Genomic DNA, 20512 nt, shown 5'->3' with positions numbered 1-20512 from the left:
AGGTAGGATCTTGTTGATCAGAGGTTGGCAAGTGATTTGGGATTCAGCCTTGTGTTAGAAGCTAGCTAGCTTTGTAGCTGTAAATAAAAGAACATGGCTTTTATTTGACATAAGCTTAGCATATGTGTTCTTGCAGAAAATGCTTCTTTTGCTTGTTTTTGAATGTCGGTTTTAGCAAGCAGTTGGTTCGTACTTAGTATCCACCTACTTTCACCTATGGTAGCGACCAACAGTTAGTGTAATTAATTGTTATTTTAATGGTTTAATATAGTTAAGTTGTCAAGTGCTGATACTATTTGTTTATCAACACTTACAACTCACATGTAACTAGATTTCTCGGTTGGACCTAACTGTTGTATAAACTCCAATAACATAACATTAAAACCAATGACAGCTGATGTGAATGACATCGACTCATTACATTACATTAACACTCATTATTGTTTAAGGGTATGATGTGTTAAACAGCAAGTGAAGAGTAAATTCTTGAAGATAATTGTGTTGAAAGATGAATTCGCATCCAGATGCTGCTAATCATCAACCCCTGATTAATTGATCAACAGCAGATGTGGAGAGCAGTTTGCTTGTCTGGAGCATTCAGGTTTGTTCAGGGCAAGATGTATGGTCTTAGAGAAGGAATCTTTTGCTGCAAATCAATCTGGAGTCCGTTCTTTGTATGTCGGTAACTCGATTGTTTGGTTCTTCGATTTCTTGCATTTGTTGCCATAGCAATAACACTCGTAGCTTTTGAGTACAACCATATCCAGCTAAAGTTTTATTAAGTACATATTGAAATCAAGCATGGTTGCCCTTATGTACTGGCAGTTCTGAAACAACAGATAATGTGTGTTATTACTGTATATTGGAGAGTTTTCGAGAAGACATGCAGGGGTTCGAACCCCGGGTGATGCTGTTTTCCTCTCACAGCCGGAGGTCTAGAGAGAGCTGATTGGCCGAGCTGTCTCAGGGGGGATGGATGAGAGGTACTTGCGCTCCCACATTAATCACGGTTCTACAGCCAATCAGGGGCGTCTGTGAGCTCGCGCACGCGAAAGAAGCGGCTAGCACTTTCCTCCGAGTGTGTTACTCCGCCCCTAATGGTGCGTGAGCAAGCAGTTCGAAAAGATGCTGTCGGCTGACATCACGTGGTTCGGAGGAAACACGGGATAATCTTCGCCCTCCCGACTGAGTGGTGGTAGTAGCCTTAATGTGCTATGGGGATGAATTGACTACGACTAATATTGGGGAGAAAATTGGAAAAACACAAAAAAAATACACACACAATTGAGACTGGACTGACTAATCAACACAAGCGCAAACACACTGACCTAGGGGGTATTCCATGAAAGTAGCTAAATGAAGTCAGACTTCCGCGCAAAAGTGAGACTTAGATTTAGCGGCATCTCCAAATTAAGCCTCATGTCGTTCCTCAAACGTAGCTCAGCTGTAACTAATCGAGGCTTATTCAAGGCAGGCTTGCATAGTCTCACTTTGTGCGCGCGCCCGCGATCTTTAAAAAGGCCAAATGAATGGATAACCGAAACATAGATCCGAAATGAGCCAGACAGGTAAAACGCGGACAGTTTTTTTCTCCGCTGCTGAGCAAACGCTGCTCTTGGAGTTGTATAAGGAATACTTAGACACAATAAATAAAAAATGGAATACCGTTGCTATAAATGAAGCCAGGGTAAAGGCTTGGCAAAAGATTGCGGACAGACTTAATGCGTAAGTTATGTAAACGTTACAAGTGTATCATGGTTACAGTGTGACGGTATGCCCATCTATGCAGTGAGAGATGATGTAATTCTGCTTGATCCCCAGCTACATTTGTGCAAGACACTCCTGACCCATGTGTAAGTTAGTCATGGTTTTGGTTTACAGGCTATTCTGCCATGCTATCTTCTCTTGCTTTAACAGATTTAGTTTTGCAGTTTGATGGCCCCAGTACATCCAGGGCTGTTGATGAAGAGACAGTGTCTGCAGACACTGATTTTCAGGAGGTAAGCCCAAATGTGAAATGGTTTGCATATGTGTGCAATCTGAAGAACTGTTTTATTAACAGTAAACCTTGTTGCAGGATGTGCCCACACCACCATCCCTGTCAGCAAAGAGTGAAATGAGTAACTACCTATTATTACCAAATCAAATTCAAATTTTTTTATTATTACCAGCAACATACTTGGCATCTTTTTAATGTGTTATCTTAGTCACAGGATGTACGAGCCATTTACAAGCAGAAGCTGCTCCTGTCGATTGAAAGAGAAAAGCTAGATATAGAATACAAAAAGCTTCTCATACAGAAAACGAAGTTGGAGATCAAGAAACTACAGACTGAGATAAGTATACATTGTAACAATGCAATAGTACATGGTTCAAACTGGGTTTTTATTTTCTGTTGTCTTTTTTTCCACAGCTCCAAGAAAAGGATGATTGACATGTCTGTTCTGAATGTGTCCGGAGTAATTGGACAGCTTCAGAAAAGCGACGGCAGGAGGCAGAGTTGTGAAACGGCACCACCAGCTGGTGATTTAATACACGGACATATTTTTGCACCTTGAATAAAGTATTCCAACTTGTTTAAATTATTATTTATTTATTTATTGGGAAAGTGTATTTTACATGAAGAGGTTATGTTAATGTTTTTTTTTTTTTAAGTTACTAATTAGACCATCTCTAGTTCTGAAATGCTCTCTGTTCTGAAGAATGTGAATAAAGGAAATAGTGTCCATTTTGAGCATGTGTTTTATTTATCCACCACTACATGAGCTGGGGGTTGGGGGCTCAATGGTCACCAGTGGCTTTACATAAAATAACTGTCCCTGTAAAGGTCCCTTACAGTCCGTCCTTCCACTCTTTCCTCAAGAGCTAGTATGTCTTCCCACTGCACCTCCACCAACACTGTGGGCAGTTTCTCCCGGCGTATGGTTGCTATATTGTGTAGCACAGCACAGGCACCCACAATGTTGTATGCTCGGTCCGGCCTTACTCTAAGGCCCTTCAGGTACTGGAATCTGCAAGGGTTAAAGCAGTGAGAGCTGTGTTAACCTTAACTTGCCTTTCAATATTTGTGAAATGTGTACGAATTTCGAACCTGGCAGGCATAACGCCTATCCCCAACCAGGACTCCATTAAACTCCCCTGCAAAAGAAGGTATCAATTACATATGCTGTGACACTCCTACAGTTCAAGACCCCCGCCCCCCCATATTTATATATATATATATATATATATATATATATATATATATACTTATATATATGTATATACTTATATATACCTATAAAGTTATGTGTGCCTACTGACTGTTACAACTATTTCTCTTTTAAAATTACGATCACTAGTTTCCATGAAAATGCTTGTGATGTAAAAACCCTTGCTTAAAATGTTCTCTTGCCTTCTGCAAACCTGTGTGCCAGTGAGGATGCTCGAAAGATCCTGGAGTCATGGACAGAGCCTGGCTGTTTTGCCTCAACATTAGTAATTTGGCAGTTCCTGTTACAGATCATCTGAACACAGAGAGTGGATTTAGTGATATTGAATATTTTTTTCTGGCAAAGCATTAATTTAATCTTTATATTGTCAATATATGAGTTGATGAACAATGTCAAATTCAGAGCTAAATCCCTCCACTGGCAATGTATGGAGTTATTGCCAATCTACATACCTGTACATACAGTCTCACTTAGTACTGCTTAAATAGGCCTGACCTTCATTAGGCAATTAAGCTGACATCTCATTATTTTTTATATTATTATTATTATTATTATTATTATTATTATTATTGTTGTTTTGGTAAATGTAATAAGGCTTTTTTGTGTAACTGTTCATATGAATTTATGAATTTCTGATTTTCTGTTTTCAGTCATTGCATTTCATGTTTGACCTTTTTTAATATGCTTACGATTTTATTAAAGTTATTTTGGGAATAATTCAAATGCTGAAACATGATTTTTATAGGCTTAATAAGTTTTTATTACACGACATGGTTAGTGAGAGCGCGGAAATTAAACTGACGGAACGATCTTTAGGGAATATGTTCCCACACGTCGGAGATTCTTTGAGACACCGCTTAAATAAGCGAGACCTGGGGTCCGTTCTTCGTACGTCGCTTGACACATCCGAGATAAACTGACACATCTAAGATTAGATCATCGTGCTAACTACGATCCGGCTTATTCGGTTCATCGAGCTCACCTGTTGTTGATGATTAGTATAGCTGGATTGAATTGTCTAGGATTATTGCGCGCTCGTGCGTTGGTTTAAAGGGCGATATGCATCGACAGTAGAAACACTGATCACAAGCCCTTTGATTGGTTGACGAAATGGAAAATGAGCGGCTCAACTTTTTTTTGTAACACGTGTTATGCGCTGAAATGCCCCCCTGCCATGGATCCCCCCCCCCCCCCACATAATCGCTATCAAATATTATATTAGAACATAAATTCATAGGTTAATGGTTTACAAATTACATAAGACAATAAAGTAAAATAAGCAATATGAAAATAAATATGTTGTATATGAAAAAATAGAAATATTATGTAGCTATACTTTTATATTGTTTATTTTATAATAAAATTAGTTTCGTCCAATTTATCATTATAAAATATTTATTTTTGATATATATAAATATTTATTTGCATATTTTTATGACAAACCACTGAAAAATAAATGTTACAAAATAAACATTATACAAGAATTTGTATTAATGGTCTTGACGGCTGTCTCGTGCCTAGGGTTTATTATAATAGTAATATCATATTTGATAACAATAAACCTATGAATTTATGTTCATATATAATATTTGATAGCGATTATGTGTGTGTGTGTGTGTGTGTGGGGGGGGGGGTCAGTCGTGCTCTTTAACCAATCAGATGTGACCTCGCCATTTCAACCAATCATAACCCGCCAGGAGCGCAGGCTAAATCCTGTTTACATGAAATAAACCTGCTCCCGAGCAGGTTCAAGCTTACGGATATGTTGCTATGACAACAAATGCTAGAAGCGCATCGAAGAACGAAACAATCCAAGATCAGGACAAATCCACAACAATTAAATCCAGCTAACTAAGTTAGCGACGTACGAAGAACGGACCCCTGATCATTATATAGACAAACATTCCATAAATACTTTTAATTTGAAAGTAAAGCAAAACAAATATGACCCGGATATGCTAGTGATATACCACGTGATTGAATATGACCGTGTCTCGCGTGAGTTTGTTTCCAGTGATTTCTTGTGTGAGTCGGCTTGCTCTGCGCTGTGGTCTTAAGCTACGCCGTGTTGCAGAACGCGTTCACTATGGACGAGGTTTAAAGTGAAACGATGCCTGCCCGTTGCGCGCTCTTTATGCGCATGGTAAAACGTTACATCCCTGACCAGACAATGTGCGTGCTGTTTTCACGGGTATTTTGCACAGCCGGCTTCTCTCGTGGCATATGTAACATAAACACCCGGTTAGACAGAGTTATGGAGACACGGCGGTTCCTAAAACATTTGCCCCAGCATCAGTTAACTAATCAAACACGGGATGCAGGAACACGTGTAAAGAGGATCTCTATTGAGGGCAACATAGGTATGCAATAATTTCACTCGTAACTGAATAGAATATATCTTAAGCACTGTAAAATGTTTTAAATGGTATATTCCTACTTGCAACGATGAAGACAATTTGTGGTGTTCTGCAAGTTTTGGTCATTGTGTATGACATCTTAACTTACTTTGTGTATTTTAATCAACCTTCTTGTTCAGAATCTCTGTGACCTCTCTGCTCTCACTGTACTGCACATTCCAGCAGCCAGACACAACTAGTGTGGTTTCTCTGTAGCATATTCTCCAAAACCAAAAATAAAGACATATTTTTGCAGTCATTGTTGCAGACCTGAAAGACTTTAAACCTCAGCTAATAACCATTAGAGCCATGACTATCTGACTGAATGAAGTCAAACTAATAAATGCAGTAAACAAGATGGACTATTTTAATTGAACTTCTCCCATATTGCTATACATTTATTTCGGAAATTCAGCTGTTGGAAAGTCCACTTTTGCAAGGTTGCTGAGCAATGCAGGGCGAAACTGGCATGTGACACCTGAACCTGTTAGCAGATGGCAAAACCTTGAAGAGACATCTTTACAAATAGGACAGGTAAGACCTTGTAATTCTTGTTAACCAGTGCCTTCAAGACGCTGCTTACAACTGTATTCCACAATGGATGCCTTCATTGTAATCTTTTTTTAAAAAAAAAGAATTTTACATTTCTATTGTTTTTGCTGTTTTCTTGTAGCCAGAGTCATCTCCCCAGCAAACAGTCAGCAACCTGCTGCAAATGATGTATCAAGATCCAAAACGCTGGTCCTACACCTTTCAGACATTTTCCTGTATGAGCCGTTTGCACATGCAGCTGCAGCCACTTCCTACATGTTTACTGCAAGCAGGAGGTACTCGTGTACAGGTGTTTGAACGATCCATCTACAGTGACAGGTGAATTCATGTGAACTAACAATTTCAGATTTTTCTCATTTCTTACTTCTGTTGTTCATGATGATATTCCATTTCATTTTTAGGTATATTTTTGCTCAAAACATGTTTGAGCTAGGCAATATAAACTCCACAGAGTGGGCAGTATATCAGGACTGGCATTCCTTTCTTGTTGAGGAGTTTGGCTCTAAGGTACAACTAGAGGGGATCATATACCTTAGGGCATCTCCACAGGTCAGTGCCATAAAAAAAAAAAAAATAATAATTAAAACATAAAAGTTGTGTATGGAGTATTAGAATGACAATATGTATTAACAAAATGCAAAATAACCAAGTAATTACTTCTACAAAAGATGCACATAGCATGGCCAAAAAAAGTTGCTCACTTTATAAAATTAATCTACCATCTTTAGCTCATACCATCAATGAAGGAAAGCTCTACGGATGTTAAACTAGTCATTTAGCACATTCAAGTAGTCAACTGGCTTTATTTTATTGCCACATAACATTGCTGACCCTAAACCCCAGATTATAAAACCACCAATAGTGCAAGTGTAACTTTAGTGCAATCACAGGGGGCCACAATCCAGTTTCTTCTTGTGCCGGTTTCAAGCCTAGATAAATGCAGAGGGTTGTGGCAGGAAGAGCATCCAACATTAAAATGAATTATGCAAATCATTAACAGGACTTCCATACCAGATTGTTTGTGGCTCGGGTTAACAATGACCGCCACGGGTGCTGTTGACCTACAGGGTGTGGGTGGAAATTGTCCTATAGTTAGTTGAAGGAGAGGAGGAGGCGTGTTGGTAGGGTGTGAGAGAAGAGAATAGAGAGGATAGGGTTAGATGGAGGCAGATGATTCACTGTGGCAACGCTTGAAAGAGAAAAGACAAAGAAGAAGAAAGAAAGGTAAAGTGAAACTTTGTTTTAATAATCTCAGTAACAAGTGGTTTTCTTCCAGCCACACTGCTGTTTAGTCCGATCTTATGTTCTTATCGGATTATGTGTGGAAATGCTTTCACTTTTATTATTAAATGTAGCTACGATTTCTACTGTCTATTTTGTTATGCAACTTCACCAAGCATTAAATTATAGTTGATAATGTTTTTTTTTCCATGGTCAAGATTAGCTTCTGCCCCCTGTTGTGTAAGGCTGATGGGAGATGTCCGATTAGAAAGTTTGTGGATGTCTGGTGAAAAGTACTTCCATTATTATTTATAGAAGAAGCTTTTGTATCTTTCAGATTTCTAGTGAGAACATGGTCGACCTTAACAAAAATTGGCCAAAAGGTTTTAGCTAGGGAGATGACCAAAACACACAGCGCCAGAAATAATTCTAGACAGTCCTGTACAGTGAAAAATTTTCTCTGCATTCCTTTCCTAGTTGGGTGTTCCCAGTAGCCAGGTTGCAGCTACTCATTGATGGTTTGCAAAGTCTTTCTTCAACAGTGCCTTTCCACTTGCAGGACTGATGCTCACTAATCGAAAATCAAACTAGCTTGGGTCTTGGGATAATATTTCTTGTAAAAGGCATTAATAGGTGAAGACGTACTGTATAATGAAGATGTAAAACCAGGTAAGATGGGACTCTCCTTGCAGTAGTAAAACAATTGAGTGGTGCAAAGTTTATAGAAGGCCGTAGGTCCATGAATGACAATCGTGGCAGAGGTGACCTGTGAACTGTGCACAAAATCATTTAACAACACTTGCACATAACATGAACTCAGCTGGGAGAATAGTCCTGACATTGATCCAAACCATTTTCACATGTTTGGTTCATTATGGGAGTTCCTGGGAGGCCAACATTTCATACGGCTCTGGCATACTGAGATAACTTTCTATCCTGATGTTAACCAAGCAAGTGCATTAATGTAGCAAGGGATTATGTAAACATATAAGTGCATTAATGTAGCAAGGGATTATGTAAACAAATAAAGTGAGATTTAACTCATGACAATGTTCTATTATCCTGCACAATCAAAAGTCCCGTTTGACTTGAATGCCCCTCATAATGTGTTACTGATTATTATAAGCAACAGTAAATAACTTTTATTAGGCACTAAATTACCCCCTTTTCGTTCTTGGGCTTTTTGGAGTTCTTCAGTTTCATGGCAATCACTTAAACAACTGCATCACAATGTTAATTTAAATGAAGACCATTCTTAACACAATATTTTTTTTAATCTTTGCTACTACTGTCAATGTTTAAAAGGCATGGATAAATATTTTAGAAAATGCCTGCTAAGTAATGTTTCAAGTGACAAAATGAATTTGCACTAGAATGGAGCATGTGCAAGTACATTTTTACTTGTAACATGGTTATCATTTCTGATGTAATGTTTTTAACACTTTCCTGTTGCATTTATTGTAATTCAATCTCACCTTTGTCATAGAACGCAGCTGTGCTTATTTAGCAATACAGACTAGATAGAGATGCGCTAGAAGCAGGACCTGAAACTTAACATTACTTTTACTTTCTGACATTCTGTGAGCCTGGGTAGTGCAATATCTCAAGGACATGTGGCTAGACATTTGAAGGATTTATACTGTATGTAATTCACTAAAACCAGCAGATAAACTGATTTATGTTTTGAAAAGAAAATGTCACAGCATGGTCTGTAACTGTCATAGACTTGCATGGAGCGTCTCGGCCGCCGAGGTAGAGAAGAGGAGCAAGGAATACAGCTGGACTACCTTGAGACGCTACACAAGCAGCATGACAACTGGCTTATAAACAAATCTACAAGGTGAGTTTGCTTACCATTAATTGGCAGGTATTGGTTTATCATTGTGTTATTAGTGGCAACGAAATGGTTTAAAGCAATAAAATGAATGTAAATTGCATGATAATTTGTAAATAGCTAGTTTGAAAGCACTCTTACCAACAATCATGTCATTAGAACAATAAAACTGTAGTTTTTTGGTCTTTCTGCTATAGGGTTCACTTTGATCACCTGAAAAATATTCCAGTTCTGGTGCTGGATGGTAGTCTTGAGTTTGAGAGTGATTTTGAGATGCAGACCAAGTTTATAACTGAGGTACTGAATGTGTGTATATTATGCATAATAATCCAAAATTGTTGTATATATGTATAGCATATAGTGTGTGTGTGTATACTGTTTACTATATCAGTGACCACGTGTGTGTGGAACACGTCCGTCACAGCTCCCCCCAAAAAGATCTTGCTGCATAGCTCATACACACTTGCACGTATACTAATAAAACCGGGCATACATTTAGATTTCATTGAGCTTAACAAGCGCTGCATGTCATTAGGTCTAATCCGCAGAAAGTCAGTTTTTTTGCGTTGTTTGCAAAATGCACCCAATGGAATTTGAAATATTCCCTCATGGGGAATTAAACACATTCACGTTGCAAAATTGTGAAGGGATATTTTATATCTTAAATGGTTCAACCATGGCGTTGCTTTAAAATTATGGCTAATAAAAAAGGAAGGAAGTGGCTAATAATTTCTGTGTATATCAAGTTATGTACATGGAACCTTAGGATTATGTTAAGAGTAGAAAGCTGATCACATGATATGACAACCATGTGTCTCAGTTATAGCGCAACCAACTGGCAGCAGGAAGTGTCACTTTATGAAATCTCTATTTTGTCCCTTACTTTCACCTGATTGGGTTCAAAATCAGGCAGAATAATGGAAAGACATAGCTGATTTATAACTGTAAAGGAATTTTTGATATTTTAAATTGTTGCTTTGGTGCAGATTTAAATAAGGACATAATAGAAAAAAAGTAATACTCTCTTATCTTACGAGTGAAATGGCCTAATGTTCAAACTAGGGCTGCACGATTTGGGGAAAAATGTCACATTGCGATTATTACGGTCAAAATTGTAATTTACTATTGCGATACGATAAACAAGTGGTATGACTCAACTTGTTTGTTATCAAGGAAAATGCACCCACATTACTAATAATGCTGAAATTTGAATTTCTCAACTGAGATACAGGGCAATCTAGCAACTAAAAATAAGCAATGTTTTAAAATTAACACAAAATTGTACAAAATTAAATAACAGTAACATCTTTACATTACTGAACTTTAAAATAAAATTAAAAAGTCAAAAGTACAGATAAATAAAACAAATACCCATTTATTTTGTTGTATTTTTACATTTTGTCCCAAAACAGGGACATTTAAGGAGTATGTAACACATACTTTATTGGTATTCTTATCAAATCACTCACCATTTATAATCTAATGATGAAGAAAAGATTAAAGGAAAGAAAAGTGTACTTTAAACATATTAATTTTAGAGTCATGCTAATAATCATGAAAATTATTTAAATGAGACATTTCTAGTGTTCTTTGTGATGCACCGATTTCGACACTGTATTTCCATTTATTCTTAAATCTGTTAATAGCTGTCCTCTTTAACGTACAGTTAACTAGCTTTAAATATAAAATGATTAAATTAATTTAACTTACCGATGGCCAAATGAAGTCTATGCCCGAAGCACTGGAACCTAGTCCAGTAATTAAGCGCCACCGCTTTGGCGATGTGCGTGTCGTTGTCTGTTGTGACAGCGACCAAACCATCCTTACAGAGGTCCCATGCAGCTAGTGCCTCTTTTAAACTCGCGGCCACAGTATGTTCTCTCCGGTGTAATCGTCAGGGAAATACGATGTTTGCAGGCTAATATATGTCTCAGTCGTCCTGCTTGACCAAAGGTCCGTAGGGGTTAAAAAGAACTTCACTGCAGTTATTTCAAGTTGAACCTCGCTACGTCACTTACTGAGACTTACAATCTGTAATAATGTGTTGTTTTGTTCTGCTCACGCTGGGTTGTGCTTTGTTTTGTTCGGTCTCTTTACTACTCTTGGCTTTTACCGCCATGCGTTCATCATACTTTTCTCTGTGTTGCTTCAGGTGCTGATATAAATTTGTCGTGTTGCCATGTGATGTAGCGACTTCAGTTTTGCCAATTTCGCACAGTACCTCTTTCTGCTCAGTGTCGGATATCCTGAAACCAAAATATCGCCAAATAACAGAGGTTGCATTTTTTTTCTCGGCACAAGTTCAGAGTCGGTCTCTTCTGTATCCATTTTCTCCCGTCTCGACACTGCGCTGCGGAAAGTCATGGACCAGCAGCGCGCGCGCGCTACACGAGACTGATTATTTTTTATTTTTGACATAAGAAATGGCCATGCAGTTCTTAGAATGAATGTCTTGTTACGTCCGCGAATGCATTTGTTAATTTAATATAATCGCAACATTTTCTGTAATGTAATTTCTTAGGCTGACATCGCGATTACGATATGATTAATCGTGCAGCACTAGTTCAAACCTATGTCACATAGACAGTTCAACTGGCCATGAAAAAGGCCAGTGTGGCTGGACCCCAGGGTGTGGCACAGTGTCTCGACAGCGTCCCCTGGAACTTTGTTGCATATATACTGTATGCATTAAACCCAGTAAAGATTTAGATGTCTTTGAGCTGATCAAAGTTCATCTAGTTGTTGTAACAAGTCTGTTATTTTGTGTTGTTTGAAAAACCCACTAATTGAATTTTGTCATTGTGGTTGTCATATAAATGCCCTGCGTCTACTTACATTTACATTTAGGCATTTGGCAGACGCTCTTATCCAGAGCGACTTACATTTTTATCTCATTACACATCTGAGTAGTTGAGGGTTAAGGGCCTTGCTCAAGGGCCCAACAGTGGCAACTTGGTGGTTGTGGGGTTTGAACCTGGGATCTTCCGAACCGTAGTCCAATGCCTTAACCCCTGAGCTACCCCTTGTCCCTGTCTTTGTGCGTCCGTTCCTCTGTCTGTGTGCTGCATGCATGCGTCCGTCCGTCCGTCCGTCTGTCTGTCTGTCTGTCTGTCTGTCCGTCCGTCTGTCTGTCCGTCCGTCTACACCCTTGGTTGAGTCAGGGTCTCTATCGGTAAACTGGTGGATGTGTTTTACACAGCAGCCCCCTTCTCCCCCTTTCTCCTCTTCTCTCTCTGGTTACAATCACTACAGCCACGATTCCATGATAACGAAAACATCTTAAAATGGATACAATCAATACAATTTTTATAATATGATTAACATGTTTTTATTTTTGTTTTAGGTAACTAACTTCTTTGAGGTTTTATGAATGTCAGAGGAAAGGACCAAACATCTCAGAACCTCTGGACCACTTACTGTGTTTTCAAGCTTTATATATAGTAGTTTGTAATAGGTTTTACATTTTTTTCCCCTTCACTGTTTGCAACCTCACATAATTACTAATTGTTCATAATGATACATTTTGCCAAAACTTGAGTATTACATTTTTTTTATACATTTCTTACAAAGTTCCTTTGACAATAAAAGAAATTAATATACATTCACAGAGTCTAAAGTGAAAATAAAAAGGTCTGTTTTAGGGTAAATAGGTAACCTGGTTGCACAATTTGCATATCCCATTTATAATATGGCATGTGCCTGTGTCTGAAAGTAGTTATCATACACATGCCATCCATGAAGTTTAGTAAAATTAGCCCCACATACTAGCTGTGGTATAAAGGATTTTCATCATATCTTGGTTTCCTCTGACTGCTTAAGCCAGGCAGATTATCCTGCTGAAAGACCCCACTTACCTCAGGGAATACAATTTTTATGAATTAGTGTACCTCATGTTCTTTTTATCAAGCAACACTGTTTGGGTAGGTGGTCAAAGTCTCATCCACATGTCATGACAACATTTCCCAGCAGAACATTGTCCATAAACAACACATTTTATCTGCTCCAGAGAGAAAGATGGGGACAGAGGAGTTTAAGTAGGTGACTGAGCTGAGTGAGTATACTGTACATACTATGAAAAACTTTATATAACAGCACTATTTGTTGCTAAGTGCTGAGCCATAGTGAAGAGGTATAATTCCTAATGCAATTTGTTCACATACTTTTTAGTGGGTTTTACAACTTCTTTGCCCTGGTTTCGTAGATGGCTGTTAGTTAACATGGTTATTTTAAAGGAGGTATTTAAAAGACAACTTCAGACAGGGGATTTACATTTGCCATCAACTAATATTGGGCAGTCACATAAATAGTATTACAAGTTGGGCTTACTGCAAAGACACTGTCACACTCTAACAAAGACCATGTTTTTCCCACGGGGTCCTAAAACTGTTGAAGACAGCGGGAATGGGAAAATGTGTATTTATCAAGTTCATACTCAATGCTCTATTACAGGGGTCTCCAAATCCAGTCCTGGAGGGCCAGTGACCAGCACAGTTTGTAATTCACCAACACCCAAACAGACCCACTGAACCTAGTAATTATCCGATTAGTTAAATCAGCTATGTTTGAGAAGAAGAATCACCAAACTGTGTGTTTTTACACTGGCCCTCCACTACTGGATTTGGAGAACCCTGCTCTATCATATTGTCACTAATTTCCTGTCACCCACAAGATCATGCGCTTACCAGGTCCAGTTAAATCGAACCGAGTTTTCACTATGTCTGCTTGCACCACGCTTTTATCAGGCACTGATCACGTACGTGACAACTCACAACGGCAGTTCTGGCTGAAGTTTTAGTTGACGCGCCATGCTTATGGTACATCAATGAAGTGCTAGTTATGCCGGTATTTGGTCATTGCGGCTGTTAGTACGTCATTATTAAGTTGCTCCTGCATCTTGCTTTGATCATGTCCTCACAAGGCTTTTTTGAACATGTCCATGAAAGCATGACAGCCTCATATCAAGGGAGACAAAACTAAGACTTAACTGGTTTTACAGTATTGTTCAAAATAATAGTAGTACAATGTGACTAACCAGAATAATCCAGGTTTTTAGTATATTTTTTATTGCTACGTGGCAAACAAGTTACCAGTAGGTGCAGTAGATTTTCAGAAAACAAACAAGACCCAGCATATGCACACTCTTAAGGCTGTGCAGTTGGGCAATTAGTTTAAAGGGGTGTGTTAAAAAAAAATAGTAGTGCCTGCCGTTGACTGTACAAACTCAAAACTATTTTGTACAAACGTTTTTGTTTCTAGGATTTAGCAATCCTATAAATCACTAATAAATATTTTTTATAACTGCTTCCCATCTGTGTGGCATGAAGTCAACCAACTTAAGTTGCTCCTGCATCTTGCTTTGATCATGTCCTCACAAGGCTTTTTTGAACATGTCCATGAAAGCATGACAGCCTCATATCAAGGGAGACAAAACTAAGACTTAACTGGTTTTACAGTATTGTTCAAAATAATAGTAGTACAATGTGACTAACCAGAATAATCCAGGTTTTTAGTATATTTTTTATTGCTACGTGGCAAACAAGTTACCAGTAGGTGCAGTAGATTTTCAGAAAAACAAGACCCAGCATATGCACACTCTTAAGGCTGTGCAGTTGGGCAATTAGTTGAAAGAGGTGTTTAAAAAAAAAAAATAGTAGTGCCTGCCGTTGACTGTACAAACTCAAAACTATTTTGTACAAACGTTTTTGTTTCTACGATTTAGCAATCCTATAAATCACTAATAAATATTTTTTATAACTGCTTCCCATCTGTGTGGCACGGAGTCAACCAACTTATGGCACCTTTCACCGGTTTCAAACTTCATGATTCTCTAACAACATTTAACTTGTTTGTCCAGGGATTGGGCTGGTCACTCCATAACATTAATTTTGTTGGTTTAGAACCAAGACTTTGCTTGTTTACTAGTGTGTTTGGGGTCATTGTCTTGTTAAAACACCCATTTTAAGGGCATGTCCTCTTTAGCATAAGGCAACATGACCTCTTTAAGTATTTTGACATATGCAAACTGATCCATGATCCCTGGTATGCGATAAATAGGCCCAACACCATGGAGAAACATGCCCATATCATGATGCTTGCACCACCATGCTTTACTGTCTTTACTGTGTACTGTAGATTGAGTTTGGGGGTCGTCTCACAAAAGGTCTGTGGCCCTTGGACCCAAAAAGAACAATTTTACTCTCATCAGTCCACAAAATGTTCCTCCATTTCTCCTTAAGGCCAGTTGATGTGTTTTTTGGCAAATTGTAACCTTCTGTTTTTAACAGAGGGACTTTGCAGGGGATTCTTAAAAATAGATTAGCTTCTCACAGTACTTACAGGTAAGTCCAGACTGTCTTCGATCATCCTGGAGCTGATCAGTGGCTGAGCCTTTGCCATTCTGTTTTTTCTTTGATCCATTTTGATGGTTGTCTTTCAATTTCTTTCATGTCTCTCTTGTTTTGCTCTCCAATTTTAATGCATTGGAGAGCATTTTAGCTAAACAGCCTATAATTTTTTGCACCTCTTTATAGGTTCTCCCCTCTCCAATCAACTTTTTAATCAAAGTATGCTGTTCTTCTGAACAACGTCTTGAACCACCCATTTTCCTCAGGCTTTCAAATGCATGTTCAACAAGTGCTGGCTTCATCCTTAAATAGGCGCCACCTGATTCGCATCTGTTTTTTCACAAAATTGATGACCTCACTGATTGAATGCCATACTGCTATTTTTTTTTTAACACATCCCGTTTAATCAATTGCCCAACTGCACAGTCTTAAGAGCGTGCATATCATGAATGCTGGGTCTTGTTTGTTTTCTGAGAATCTACTGCACTTACTGGTAACTTGTTTGCCATGTAGCAATAAAGAATATACTAAAAACCCGGATTATTCTGGTAAATCACATTGTACTGCTATTATTTTGAATAATACTGTAACTATTATGCTTGTATATACCCATGTTTTCCACATTTTTAAGTTTCACAGTAAATTTCTTTTTTCTTATCGTTCTACCCACTATAAACCACAATGACAATTATGCCAGAGTGAAAACAACGCCAGGAGATTGACAAAATTATCTGTAGACATGACACAATGATACAAGACACTTTCTGTGGCACTGAAGTGCAAGAGTTTGGTTGTCTCCATTATTTTCAAATGGAAGAGATTTTGAAAAACTCCTCACAGATCTGTCTGGCCAGACATGTTAAGTAATCGGGGACAAGGCAACCAGGAACCCAACTGATACTATAAATGAGATTCAGAGTTCCCTTGTTCAAAGGCACATGAAATTCCACCGGGAGCCAAACAGCACCTGAAGGACTCTCAGAACATGAGAAACAATATACTTTGGTTTGATTATTCAAACCATGTGTGAAGGAAATTGGAGATTGTGGATTACCTCATTAATTCCATTTCAGTACTTATTTTTTTAAATTATTATATATATATATATATATATATATATATATATATATATATATATATATATATATATTAATAAATTACAAAACACTCAACACCTCACCTTTATCATTGAGGAAAATTAGTTTTGATGCAAATAGTATTAGGTACAATAGTTTTGTACCTGAGCCTCCAATAACAAAAATGGACTCCATATTAACTGTTATATGGAACTTCCAGACACCTAAAGTATAACTGCAGAACAATTCCTGCTATCCGTTATCACCCAAATAAGGATGGCTTCCCATGTTAAGTCTGGTTCCTCTCGAGGTTTCTTCCTATTACCATCTTAGGGAGTTTTTCCTTGCCACTGTCATCCTCGGTTTGCTCATGGAGGACAGACTGATCATTTTAATTTATACATATATTCTGACACATTTTCTAGTTATTTCCCTAATTATTGCCTTGCAACAATGACCATTGTTTGAAAACACTATATAAATAAAACTGAATTTAATTGCACATTGTGTGTAGAATGATAAGAAACTTGATGGGGCCTGGAAACTTTCCCTCAGCACTGTATATTCCAAGCAGTTTTTCATAGGCTTTTTGAAAAGCTGCCTGGAAAATACTGTTTTATTTGGAAAAAATTATATAATGTTTAAATAAATACACACGTTTAAAAAATTACCTATCATATAATATAATTTACCTTCATAATTTTGTTTTCATAATTCTGGGAACTATTTTATTGACCAACCCCATCATGTTGAATAAAAAACATTAAAAGTATTCTTTCTGAGGCCCGTGTTTTATTCTTTTATACACATTTTTGCGTCAGACCGTTATCCTCAAAGCCAATTAATGCATTTTTTATTTTGCATCGGACAGATGAAACAAATAGACGTTCATTGATAACCACAGGATTATGGGGTGCGCTAGTATAATGAAGCCAAAAGCACTCTTTGCGTTCGTTTAGTGAAGCCAAACGATTGGCACACTGGAAGTGTCAGTCCAGGTCTAAATCTTATCGAAATTCCATGAGGAAAAAATGAACAGGGCTGTGTACAAAAGATTTTAGGGAACAAAAGCATTTTTTTAAGCAAGAGAGTAATCTTGCCCAAAAAGACTGGTTGCTGTATTACAACGAAATAAGCTTTAATTAGGTATTAGGTGAAAGATCTAGACACTTGTGCAACAGGTTCAACTTTTTAATGAATTAATTATCAGGGGTTAGTAGACTTATATATGGTTTCGCACATAAAACATCAAAAGGCTTTGTGTGATGATGATGATGATGATGATGATGATTATATTGCTGTTATCGTTGGGATACCTTTGAAAATGTAAATGCTTTTTACACGTAAAAATTAAGAAAAGAAATGCCAATCATCTGATATAAGGGGGTGTATCTGTTTTCTGTTAAATCACTGTGTGCATACCGGCTGCCGCCACTCACCAGCACGACTGCTCCTTGAAAAACCCGGGATTCGGTTTACTTAGACCGTATTTTTTCATCTGGGCCGATAGATGGCGTATCATACAAATAGTTATGTAAGTTAAATAGTCATACAAATAGTGAATTATGTTTGTTTTTTTTTTTGTTTAGTTTTTTCTAGGAATTGTGAGTAATGTTTTACCCCTGTGAGTTGTTTTACAATTAAATAAATACATCTAGGGAAAAAGTCTATTATGTAGTATTTTAGCCTAATGATGATTAATATATGGTGGTAGCTTTTATATGCTAGACTACAGTAAACAGGGATGAAATTTGGATAAAAGCTTGAGACTACAATTTTGTTTCGTTTGATCTTAGACAGATAAAATGTTTTGAAATGGTCGTATAGTTGGAACCGAATTCGTGTATCACGAATGTAGGAATAAGCAGGATTTTTTTTCTGCCTGCTTAGTTTACAAAAGCTGTATATATTTTTAAAACAGTATATTTTGTAATAAATAAAATAAATAATAAAAAAAAAAAAAATAATTCATTTTAAATGCGTTTTTTTATGCGTTCTCAAGAGTTTCATACAAATACACCTGTCGTTTCTGTCGGGTGATTTGAGTGATGCAATCTAATGTCTGATGTGTGCACAAGCCTTAGGGCTGAAGCCTGAGGGTCGTTTTTTGTTCTTCACCCACGCGCTGCTGCCACGCACAAAGCTGCTCACTTCAGCTTCTGATTCCCCAGGGGACAAGAAGAATGGAGAAAGTCTGCGCCGCGGCACACGATACTTCTTTGTTCATCTGCTCAAATAAGAGCAGGGGTCTGCCTCTCTGTAAAACCGGGCTGGATACCAAGAAATCAGATGCAATTGGTAGATTCTCCCAATATAACAAGATGACAGTTTTATTTGAGTTAAAGGAATACATAATACGTTCAGGCTATAGGCCTACAGGTAACAATACGCGGTATTTTATGATATTAAGCATTATCATCTTTATCAATGCTTTAATTTTTCAGAACAAATCCCCAGAGTTAAATTAACACCCAGTGTGTTTAAGTACAGTTGGACTTAAATGCATTTTAAAGTGTTAAATACACTCTAGGCATTTTACTATGTAATAATATTTGAAACCAAAATGTAATAAATTGCTTTAATTCACGATAGCTAAAACATACGACACCTGTTGATCAAATCCCTGAAATCCTGAAACCCTATTGTTTCAACTGTATCCTGGTTAAGGGTTGATGAGTTTATTTCAGCAACACTGGGATACACGGAACGTACGTGCGTTGCAATACGTGATACCTGACCGTTACACTTGCGAGTTTTTACATCATAATAATTTACTTATAAGCACTATTAATTTTTCGGCTTACTTTTTAAAATCTAAATAACAACTGGAAGTAGAATGTTCGTGCAAGGTCGCAAGTGCGACTGCTATTAATATAATCAGCTATAAAGCGATCAAAACTGGAAGCGAAAATATACAAAAAGAAATTAACGTGGAACTTCTGTTCTATATAATGCCTAGGAGAAGTGTGTAAAAAATGTATTTTTGCACCAGATAGGGATAGGATTCTTGCAATTACTCCTCAGCGGTAGCCCATGTGGATTTGTAAAAGTGTGAGTCTAGATAACTATTTAGATAAAACGTCTGTCATGTACATTCCTAAACCTGGATAAATAAAACTGGCTGAACATCGTAATAACTGGTGATGACGAGCGTGCAGTTTACTCTGGTAATGGTCCTTCAGATGACGAGAAGTGTGTGTGTGTGTGTGTGTGTGTGTGTGTGTGCGCGCGCGCGCGTGCCTGCGTGTCTCCGCATTCCGCGGCAGTGTGTGTAATCGGGTGCCCAGCTGACTCCGTAGCGTGCTGGCAGATGGCTGGTGTGTAAGCCGGCTGGCGGTGTGTGTGAGCTGGGAGGGGGTCACGCTTATTGTTTAGATGTACTAGCCCCACGCACAGACAATGAGGCCCGGGCAAGAGTGAGAAAAGATGGAAAAGTCTTCTTTTCAGAGCAAAAAGTGCAAAAAAAGAAAAAAAACGTAAATAAAAAAAGTTTGAAGAAATATTGCTCTTTGGCTGCTTGTATGAGTGTCTGCTTATGTTTATTATTAAACGGCATTTTATTATGAAACTACCTACAGACGGCAGATTCTGTTAGTGATAATAAAATTATCTGGATATAAAATAGCTAAAAAGGACCAAATAATGAACGAACAATCTAAATATACTGTGTTATAATAAAACTTTTTTTTTTTTTGCGTTTTATGCTCCTTTTAATAAAAAATGTTTTAGCCAGGCTGCTTGATGATTCTTATGCAGATGATTCTTATGCAGTATCGTTTACAAATGTATTTAACTGATTTTTGTTTTCGTCATAAATGCGAAAGATTCGATTTTTTTTGTATAATTTACAGAATCAGAGAACTTTGTACACCCAAAT

At 37.7% G+C, this 20512-nt stretch overlaps 1 protein-coding gene and 1 long non-coding RNA gene across 3 annotated transcripts; one reads left to right on the top strand and one right to left on the bottom strand.

Annotated features, from left to right (window-relative positions):
* Positions 1-2647: 2647 nt before the first annotated feature.
* LOC128509328 (uncharacterized) lies at positions 2648-4496 on the bottom strand. The gene is made up of 3 exons (XR_008356027.1): positions 4195-4496; positions 3092-3138; positions 2648-3011 (listed from the first exon to the last, which is right to left on the bottom strand). It is a non-coding gene; the product is annotated as an uncharacterized LOC128509328 (long non-coding RNA).
* A 191-nt stretch (positions 4497-4687) lies between these two features.
* dguok (deoxyguanosine kinase) lies at positions 4688-12816 on the top strand. 2 transcript variants are annotated; one of them, XM_053481008.1, is made up of 8 exons: positions 4688-4815; positions 4851-5572; positions 6024-6142; positions 6282-6478; positions 6562-6709; positions 9106-9221; positions 9413-9512; positions 12559-12816. In XM_053481008.1, the coding sequence occupies exons 2-8, from the start codon at positions 5323-5325 to the stop codon at positions 12583-12585; spliced, it is 957 nt and encodes a 318-aa protein (XP_053336983.1). In that variant the 5' UTR covers positions 4688-4815; positions 4851-5322; the 3' UTR covers positions 12586-12816. The 2 variants fall into 2 exon arrangements, with proteins under 2 accessions (XP_053336983.1, XP_053336984.1); XM_053481009.1 differs by lacking the exons at positions 4688-4815; positions 12559-12816 and adding an exon at positions 11368-12323 and having other exon boundaries at positions 5027-5572.
* Positions 12817-20512: the final 7696 nt, after the last annotated feature.

This window comes from Clarias gariepinus, chromosome 21 (genome assembly GCF_024256425.1).
Source record: "Clarias gariepinus isolate MV-2021 ecotype Netherlands chromosome 21, CGAR_prim_01v2, whole genome shotgun sequence".
Taxonomy (NCBI): Eukaryota; Metazoa; Chordata; class Actinopteri; order Siluriformes; family Clariidae; genus Clarias; species Clarias gariepinus.
This window is presented reverse-complemented; position numbering and strand designations above follow the sequence as displayed.

Coding starts and splice junctions, on each gene's coding strand:
- dguok (XM_053481008.1), top strand. CDS start 5,323: ATGCCTGCCCGTTGCGCGCTCTTTATGCGCATGGTAAAACGTTACATC. Junction 5,573..6,023: donor CTCTATTGAGGGCAACATAG/GTATGCAATAAT, acceptor TCGGAAATTCAG/CTGTTGGAAAGTCCACTTTT. Junction 6,479..6,561: donor CGATCCATCTACAGTGACAG/GTGAATTCATGT, acceptor TTTCATTTTTAG/GTATATTTTTGCTCAAAACA.